The 10,727-nt window shown below is 36.7% G+C and overlaps 1 protein-coding gene across 1 annotated transcript; it reads right to left on the reverse strand.

The window, feature by feature from the left end:
- Positions 1-491: 491 nt before the first annotated feature.
- On the reverse strand, positions 492-1,421 carry LOC129922430 (uncharacterized). Its single transcript, XM_056008451.1, has one exon. It carries the CDS (start codon positions 1,419-1,421, stop codon positions 492-494), a length of 930 nt encoding a protein of 309 aa, XP_055864426.1.
- Between the last annotated feature and the right edge of the window lie 9,306 nt (positions 1,422-10,727).

Here is a 10,727-nt window from a genome sequence, read left to right on the forward strand (position 1 = left end):
AGGTAGAGCTGGTGAACAGCAACCCTCAATACGTTCTTATCAAAACATCTACGGGCCGAGAAGAAACAGTTTCTTTAAGATTGTTGGCGCCCAAAGAAAAAGACTGTTTCACAGAGAATGTGAGACCCCCTGTGCTGAGAGACGGTTCCCCCAGGAATGCGACATCCTCACTTCAAAGCGAAACAGAAAGCAACACAGAGAACTCTTCTCTGAACCCTCCTGTTAACCGAACAACCAAACCACCCCTATCGGGGGAAGTGGACCCGGTTGAAGCCCCTACCATCGAGTCACCAAGTAATGTTGTTAGTACTGATACTGATTGTACTAATACTGCCGATCCAAACCTCCGATACAACCTAAGAGAACGAAGATCAAGACCCAACTACAGGGTTTAACAGACTGATGTGTTCGATAAACAGTTGCTGTATAATAGACTAAAGTGTTTGATAAACAGTTTGCTATTAACCAGTATTGCAGATGTGTTTAGAAGCTTATGTTTCATCTTTGAGTTGAATGGTAGCAAAGATATGGCCTTCAGTAACTCGAGACAGGTGAGTAGAAGCCATAAATATTCTGTCCACGGAGGTTTTTATCGGCCATTTGTGATTCCTGGCAACTCGAGCTGCCACGTAACTCTCACAGCTTCCAGTGTCTATCAAGGCTTTAAGTGGCACCCCATTGAGAAGAATCAAGGAGGTTGATTTGCCTAGTCCTAATGAGTGCAACGTAGCGAGGGCAAATGCTGTAGATTTTCTTGACTTGCAAGATCTCTGAAAATGTCCCTTCTTGCCACACTGATTACATGTGGCTTCACGTGCGGGGCACTCATTACGAGGATGTCTTCCTCTGCCACAGAAGTAACACTTGATAGATATAGCGCTTACCTCTTGTCTTGTTTGAGTCGAATTAATCGAGGCTCGTAGATCAGGCAACTGGGGAGCGACAGGATCAGCAGGGTGTTCTCTTACAGCATTTGTAGTAGCCCCACTAGTGGTTTCTGACTGTGACTCGTACAATAGCGAATGTTGATAGGCGTGTTCAAGTACTCTGGCTTCCTCAAATGCATCCTTTAACTTTAAATCTGTTTTCTCAAGGAGGCGTTTTCTAATGCTGTTGGAGGCAATACCTGTTATGAATGCATCGCGTATGGACTCATCACGATGTTGCTCAGCTGTCACGGCTTTGAAGTTGCAATCCTTGGATAGACTGCGGAGTTTTTGAAGAAAGGCGTCAACGCTTTGACCCTGTTCTTGTCTGCACGTGGCTAACTTGTGCCTTGCGAAGACCTCGTTATTGGGTTGCACATAGATGTTGTTTAGTGACTGGATCGCTTCCTCATATGTTTCTTTGTCACTAATCATCTGGTACACCGATGGCGAAATGTAGTTAATTAGTAGTTTCTTGTTATCTACATTTTCCATAGTAACTACAGACAAAAAGTTTTTAAATGTTTCGTACCAGTGCAGCCACTTTTCTTGTGCTTGAGGTGCGGTAGGTTCCACATCGAACCTTTCAGGCCGAAGTAGTCTATCCATGTTTAGACAGATTCAGTGAAATAGAGAATGTGAGACCCCCTGTGCTGAGAGACGGTTCCCCCAGGAATGCGACACCCTCACTTCAAAGCGAAACAGAAAGCAACACAGAGAACTCTTCTGTTTTATTAATCATTGTATTTGCTTTGACTTCTTAATGTTGTGTTATATGTATAAGATTTAAACGTGGGGTGAATGTCGTGAATTTGCTTATTTGGATTGTCACCCCTTAGTGTTTGTTACACTTGTTAACCTGTGTACTGACCGTATTTCGTAGTCCGTGTTGTGAACTCTACTATGTGTGTAGTTGTTTGTCATTCAGTGAAATAAAGCTTTGAATGTAACATGGTATTGTTATTATTAAGTACAACACAATGTCTTGGTTTTTATATTTAGAAGGGTCCGATCTTGATAGGGTCTTCATGCATGCAAAAATAAATAATGTCTTTTAAGTAGAGTGATTATTTTATGAATGATAATTCTTTCAGTAATTTATACGCACCTGTGTGTTATTTTTAAAAAATCCTATGATAATTGCATACGTTTAACAGTAAAATGGCAGGCGATAAGGTAGAATATTTTACTCATAATGAAGTCTTTAAATGCCAAATCTTTGCTGCGTGACGTCCTTTATTCTTTAGTACGAGTTGCCCTTTTTATAAGCCTAAAGTCTCTTTAGGGTCATATGTTTCTTTCAGACCTTGCGATCTATGGGGCAGATGATGTCAAGGCCATCTGTTTCTATGGGCAACGGTTAACGAGCAGGATGTCATGTGGCCAGCACAACGACCAACCGCTTTTACTTTCCCCAACTAACGTCAGGTACCCATTATAGTTGGGTGGACTCAGGGGCGCCCTAAAAATCCCAAAATTCAAAATCCCAGCCTTCACAGAGATTCGAACCCAGGACCTCGGAAGCCGAGCGCTTAACCAGTCAGCCACGCGCCCCCCTTTATTTTTTTTATACTAATGGTGTTTTTTTTTGTTTCGGAAACATGTTGTTTCCGAGTGCTATTTTTGTTTAAATAGCCACCTACACACACTTGAACTCGTGACTTGATAAACAATGTTTTGCTGTCTAAAAATTAGTTCGTCGAATGAAATGAAAATCCCATGTATTGTTTCTCTGCCTTTTGCAACTAAATAAATATTTATTTAGTAAAAAAACAACAACAACTGATCATGTTTTCTTATTTTTCAAGTGGCAGCAAATAGCAGACGAATTTAAAAAGATGAATTTTCATGTGGAACAAAAGCTTTTTTTTTTTTCAGTGGTAAAAACAAAATGGTTTGCTTGTGTAATTAGAGAAAAATGACGCGAGAATCTTTCGTCAACATTCTTTTGTACACGTCATGCTCTGTTTTGTTTTTCTATTGTTCAATATAATCCTTGAGACATTTCGTTTGCCTTGCGGATCACTTTTGTGTGTTTTAGTGTGTGTGTGTGATTGGGGGGGGGTGCAGAATCAGTTATGTTATGTTATGTTTGTTGTACGATGACCATGTTTCAGTTATATTGACAGAACTAGAATGCAAACAGCGAATAAAATAACATGGTAAAATAAAACCTTATTTCAAGGCTAAATATGTCGCGCTCATTTTCAAGAAAGAGCGATTGAAAAAAAAAAATAAAGTGAAAGATGGTCGTCAGGAGTTATCAGCGGCATGATCATAAGTATTCAAATCGTTCTCATCTCTTAAATGATTTCCACTACATCCACCACATCTTGGCCTTTGATGATAAGTTATCAGCTGCATGGTCATAATTAGTGAAATCGTTCATCTCTCAAAAGATTTCCACTACCTCCAAAACACCTTGGGATTTGATCATTACGTCATGCGCAGGGTAATATTATAATATTTCCCCACATCCAATAAAAGCGCTTTAGCTAAGTACACACCCAGATTAACAATATATTATTTTTCTGTGCTGCCTTTAATTGTTCAGAGTGCGCAGTGGCTGGGTAGTTAAGCTCCTGGTCCTAGTTTTGAATCTCGTTGAAGGCTTGAGATTTTTAATTTCGGGCGCCCCTGAATCTCATCGGTATCTTACATTAGCTTGGGGAAGTAAAGTGGTTGGTCGTCGTGCTTGCCACATGACACCATCGTTTACCTACGGCCATAGAAACAAATGACCTTTACATCATCAGCCCTATAGATCGCAAATTCTGAAAGGGGTTCTTTACTTTAGGCGCTAAGCAAACTACCCATCTGAGTCGGGGGTTTGAGCTCGAACCCCCTTGATAGGAAGCTAATCAGTTTTCGCCTCTCAGCCACGCATCCCACTAGTATATACATAAGTGTGTACAGTGAAATGTTAAAATTATTCTTGCTTTTGTTGTTTCTGTTAATATTGTTGAGGTTGCTTTTGTTACTGTAGTTTTGTTATTGTTGTTGTTGATGGTCTTTAAGTTTGTTTGTTTTTTTTTGCTACTATGGTTGTGTTGATATTGTTATTGTTCTTTAAATTGTTTTGCTGCTAATGTTGTTGCCTCTGCTAATATTGATGCTATTGTTGTAGTGTCCGCTGCAATTTTTTTGGTCGCTGTTGTTTTAGCTGCTGCTTAGATGTTGTTGGTGCTGTTATTCTTAAATTTGCTATGTCACTTTCTCTGTTATTATTGGCATATTGCTGGGAGGACTACCTAAAAAATAACAACTGGGTTGGCGTGGCCATGTGACGCTTTGCCCTAATCCTTTTACTTCGGAACCGAAGACCTATAAAGAGCTGTCACTGGAAACGCCTGAAGCCTTTTTCCACCTGCATTTTTTTAAATATTAATATTATTTCAGGCTGCTATGGTGTTAATGCTATTGTTCAAATAGTATTAATGCTGCTGTTATAATAGATGCTTTTATTGCTGTTGTTATAGTTTTGTGTATTATTGATGTTGTTGATATTAATAGCTGTAAAAATGCCAATTACACCTATCGTCTTTAACAATGTTTTTTGTATTTATTCAGCGATAAAGAATTGTCATAATATACCCTAGTGCGGGTGCCAGTCTTAGAATGTGGTCTTCAAATGTTAGAAATTGTTCAGTGAAAAAAAAATCGGTGGGGCGATATGCTGTTTGAGATACTTCTGGGATTCAACCCGAATTGTGTCTCACGGATTAAAACACCTGACACGAGTTTCGTCCCTTTACTTTCAGAGGCCATCACAACGTTTCAAGGTCAAACAAATATTCAACATGATCAACAGAGTTATTTCCCTTGGCTAAATCACAGCACGTGACAGGAAAGGCAATCAAATGACGTCATTTGTTCCACAGAATGCGGGAAGGAGGTTTAAGAACGTAGCTTGGTAGATTAATGTTGAGGCAAGAGATGGACGGGTTTGGGCGCTGGGGGAATCGACAGGATGCGCCCCACAGAGGATGCCGATAATTGGTTTATAAGGCTCAAGAGGAGGATCTGTAGGCATTCACAATAAATGTTTGTAACATTGTTTGCAGCGTATTTACATCTTACACAAGAGAAATCCCCATCTTGGAGGCCATGTTCTTCGTACTGTATACAAAGTACTTTTTTTTTTGGTCTTCCACAGATGGCAGCTGTTATTAGGGTTACACCAGAGCAATATTTACTTCAGGTTAAGAACGTTTATAAGAGATAAAATAATGTTATTGATCCAATCAAATGGAAATTCAGTTTGACTACCATTGACAACATCAGCGCAACTCTGTACAATAACAGTATAGATGAAAAATTCGAACAACATTCACAAACGAAACACATACACAACCAGCGCTTAATGAGTTAGACTTGTATGTACTTCTCGATGACAACATCTGATCTTGTAGCACTCTGACCGAAAGTGGGATAAAGGAGTTTTTAAATCTTTCTGTTTTAGTCCTAATGGAAAGGAGACGACCACTTCGTTCAGATCTTATTTTATTTTCTCAAATGAAATGTAATTTTTAATAACATTTGCATGTATGTACGTGTGTATAAGTAATATAAGAAAAAATATATGAAATATAAGTTTAAATAACATATGCATGTATGTGTGTGTGTGTGTGTGTATGCGTGCGTGTGTGTGTGTGTGTGATGCTCAGCTGTGTGCCAGAGGACAGTTTTAACTAAGTAAGTATAACGACAAAAAACATATTCCTAGAAATTTCAAGTTTTTCTTTTATTATATTCGTGGAAACTTAAACGTAAGGCCTTCAGGACCTGGGTGGACACGGATCTCAAACACGGCTCTAACGATTTCCCTAGAACATCGTTGGGAAATGAGTTACAAGTTCGTTGGTTACACTGGAAAAAAAGTCAGTTTGACCGTCATAATTTTTCAAAGTACAAAAAAGAAACACATTTAAATTTGGCTATACAATTAGAAAATGTTTATCTTGAACGGACTAATTGTCTTCGGGTTTTTCTATAAGTTGGCATAATATTATTCAAGATTTTAATACATTAATGTTTAAGAAAACTTTGCCCACCCTCTTCTAGGTCTAAATCTAAAGGACAATCATCTAGTAGAGTTATGCATTTCCTTTCAAAAGACTCATTCTCTGGGGAGGAAGGGGGTAATCAAATTTGCATAAAAAAATCTAACATTCGCTAGTTATAAAAAAGAAAATTCATAATCTATAAATTGTATAAAGAAGATATTGTCTTTTTGAAAATCAGTATTTTGTAATGTTTTCTTGTTTTATAAAATACACAAGTTCTGACATAATAGAAGAAAGTTACTTTCAACTCGTGCACCTCTGTTTTATCTAGTGTTGCATGTTAGAGACTTAAAATACTAAGTATCATTGGCTGATTCAGACAACCCGTTTTTCGAGGCAAACCGTTCATGCAATGACCAGGCCGGAATGAAGAAATATTCTATGAAAGGGTTGAAAGGCAGTAGAGAAGTCTTTATAATGGAACTCACCCTAATCGGGTCGCAGCTCTCCCTCTAGATCAGTGATTCCCAAAGTGGTCTATATAGACCCCCAGGGGTCTACGAAGACTTCTAAGGGGTCTACGAAAGTGAAAAAATAAATTGGGGGTCTATGAGATGTCCACGGGGGTCTACGATCATGAAAAGTAATGTTTAACAAACAGATTATTTAAAATCGGGATTCATGCTTTATTTGTCAAACAAGCCTTAGTAACTTTTCATGTTGATATGAACTAATTACACTGGAGAATCATTTGAGACGATTCAACACCGATAAAAAGATAAAGCTTTGAAAAACTTTCAAAGATGGACTATTGATAAAACATTTATTTTACCAGCCATTGAAGTGATTTAAAAAACTGTTTTACACAAACCAACATCTGATATTATTAAACGAATTTTTGTAAGCAGCAATACAGTTCAAGGGCACATTATGTTATTCTTTGCACAATGTATATAGGCCTACAGTTTGGGATCAGCGGCGTCGCAAGCTCTGACAGGGTGTAGCAACTGTCTAAGGGTCGCCAGCTCCTTATTTTTCCTCAGGGTTGACCCACGAAACCTTTCCCATGTTTGAATATAGCTGCAAGGCAACAGAGGTTTGAATTCAGTTTTCCTTCTGCTAGGTGGGTTGCTGGCCAAGGCTAATGAATCTCTCCTGCCTAAAGCTGACTGTTTTAGACGCCTTTTCCTCCTTCTCCTGTAATGAAAACAGTTCCGCAAATCCAATACTTGAGCCAGACGTGAAAGATGAAGAAATACATGAGAAACTGCTCTTTTCGAAATTAATATTTAATGTTTGAAGGACTATTTCATAGAACAACAAATTCCTACATAAAACATAATAACCGTATCAACGGATGATAAACCTGAAAAAAACAACAACAAATAACATATTTCCAGTATGTTTTGTGGTTCCAGTAATATATATAAATTGTTATTTTAATTGGTTTAAATTTGGATTTTATAACTTAAAATGAAGCTTTAAATTACTTTTTCATTCTTCGAGTCACTATAGTTATATATAATTTTTTCAAAAAAATGATTTGGTGAATTTGCTAAATGCAATACAAGTTAAGCAGGGGGTCTACCGTAAACCAGAAAACATGACAAGGGGTCTACGAGACAAAAAAGTTTGGGAACCACTGCTCTAGATACTGCCACATTCACATGACGTGCACCTCCGATATGAAATAATAATCCAGTGAAATAACTGTAAACAACTATCCTTCGAATTCGCATAAATATCCAATCTCCTCACAGCGTCTTTAGTTGTGTCTTTAGTCTAAAATCTCTTTTTAACACAGTCCACTTGTGTGTTCCGCACGAGGTAGTCACACGTACACACTCGGTCAAAACGTTTCATCATGTTGACCAGTCCACACATTGTCAATAACAAAAGACAAGTTTTTCATTGACTCTTGCATGTTGGAGGAAACATCTGGTTTACAAGATTATATACATAAATATGTGGTATATGGATAGATTGATATAGATTACTACAATGTGCATTAATAAAAAAATATTTAAAAAACACTTATACTAAGGAAACTTTTTATACATGGAAACTAAGACAAGTGATCGTTAATAACCATTTCCATTACAAATGTTCAAATACAATACATGAACAGACACACAGGTTTTGATATATCCTATATACATTTCTGATATTTTAGTTTGTTAAGATTTGTCTGCTATCAGACTTCTTTCCCTGATATTTAGTTTTCAAAGTAGTATTATGTCACTGTATAAATAAAATTGAAAGTAAATCTTAAGTGCATTTCACATTTCTTTAAATTTACTTGGAAACTTGGAACATGATTTTGTGTTTTTAATTGAGCTCAAAAGTAAATGTTTCTGATAAATGCTTAGCGATTTATTACTCCCTTACGAGATAAACGAAATACGTATTTAGAAAGGGGAGATCATTATGTATGAAGAGTGAACGAAACAAGAACATTATTTCATGGTTTGGACACCTTATTGAATTATAGCGAGATTAATTGGGAGATAGGTAACACTGTTACATTGACAAGAAAGACTAATTAAATAAATGTCTGAATAACGTACAATTGGAAGTAATATCGTACGTTGTAATAGATAGATAGATTAGATAGATAGATAGTGATTGATTAAATAATTGATTGATTGATTAATTAACTTTAAAATTTATCTTTTTATCTAATTACATATCTATCTATCTATCTATCTATCTATCTATCTATCTATCTATCTATCTATCTATCCGTCCGTCCATCCATCTATCTATCTATCCATCCATCCATCTATCTATCTATCTATCTATCTATCTATCCATCTATCTATCTATCTATCTATCTATCTATCTATCTATCTATCTATCTATCTATCTATCTATCTAGCTATCTAGCTATCTATCTATCTATCTATCCGTCCATCCATCTATCTATCTATCCATCCATCCATCTATCTATCTATCTATCTATCTATCTATCTATAATCTATCTATCTATCTATCTATCTATCTATCTATCTATCTATCTATCTATCTATCTATCTATCTCTATCTATCTATCTATCTATCTATCTATCTATCCATCTATCTATTTTAGCTATTCTATTAATTGTTTTATTAATCAGTGTTTCGTCTTCGACATTGAATAAAAAGTGTAAAGTTTAAACTTGATTAGAGACACGGGAAGTGGCAGAAATGACCACTAAAAGATTCCACCAAGACAGAAAGACGAAGCGGGCTAGAGTTTTGGAGAGAGAGAGAGAGATAGAGAGTGAAAGGCTGAGCAAGAGAGGAAGAAGGACGATGATAGAAGATGTCCTAAAAAGTATTTCCTATGATTTCGTAAATCTCTAAGGCATTAATGGGAGATGTTTCAAACATCACTTTAAAAAAAATGAAACATAAGAAAGGAACGCTTCCTGTTAAGTCTCCAGACGACATTATTCTAGCTCCGCTACTTCTTAAAAGTTGACCACATTTCACTTTCCCTTTCATCCTACTCTAAGAAACCCGGATGTTCTTGCCTGAAATAGTCTTCAGGAACAATCGTGACCTACATTTGAGTAACAGTGAACTCGATACGTCATCACTCTATGATATGAAGGTCGAATTCATTATTAAGTAATATTAAAGAAAAATAAATGTTTAACAGATGTTGTTTTTGCAATATTAATTGATCTAGTATAGTATTTAATTATGTGTGAAATACCATTTCTAAATATATATATATATTTGTCCCTTTTTTAAGAAAGTGAAACAATTTTAATACGACAAAAGCAGACAAGTGTAATTCTCAAGTACACAAATCAAGTATATCGAAGTAACCAGCACACCTAAACACATTGAAGGCTAGTGATAGCGGTTTCAAGAGTAAGAAGGACAAGCAAAATATAAGAAACTAGTCGACCCATGGCGTAGCATACGCCGCTATTTGGCAGGGCCGGCCTTAGGCCACTGCAACCTATGCGACCGCAGTTGGCCCCTCACTTTCATAGGACCCGCGCTAATTCTAGGTGTAAATTATTAAATTAAACCATTTTATAACTTAAAACAGATTTCTCGCGGCCTAATGGAGCTCATGGAAATCTCCTGAAATTGCAAAATATACGAAAAAGTCCTTGAAATATTCGAAAATTATTGAAATCTTTTGAAAACTCATACAAATCTCCAGTAATAATAGTCATTTTGAGGTTTCATTCATAATGGAAAACGCCAATCCTACTACGCGCGATAAAAAAAAACGACATTATGCGATACCGTAATTGTGGAATCTAGTGAAAGAAGCTTCTCGAGCCGACAACTAATGAAGAATTACTTGAGGTCAACAGTTCTCGTAGATAAATTGAAACATTTGGTAATTCTTGCTATTGAGCGTGATCTATGTAAGAAAAATAATTCTTATGATATACTGTATGACTTCGCTACACGCAAGCCTCGCGAAGTAATTTTGTGTCTAGTAAAGAATGAATAAAATGCAAATACGAATTTTATTTTCTAATACAAACTCTTAATTTTCACTCATTATCCGTGTCACAGTCTCAGTTGACATTGCATGATCTAAAGTTCACGTCATGTTAAGAGGTTAAAAGACACGTGGAAATTCCTGATGTAGAAAACAGGAAGTAGAATGAATAAAGTTGACTTTGAGTTCACTCAAGTCAGTCAAGTCAGTTAAGTCAAGTGGTATACTTTGGACCGGGTGGTCAGTAAAGTGTTATCCTCTGTACGAGGCAGTCTAGTATATTTTGGTCCGGGATGGACAGTAGCGACTTAGAAAAGTCGATCAGTATTTTCAGTTAGAAAG

This window comes from Biomphalaria glabrata, chromosome 13, assembly GCF_947242115.1.
Source record: "Biomphalaria glabrata chromosome 13, xgBioGlab47.1, whole genome shotgun sequence".
Classification (NCBI taxonomy): Eukaryota; Metazoa; Mollusca; class Gastropoda; family Planorbidae; genus Biomphalaria; species Biomphalaria glabrata.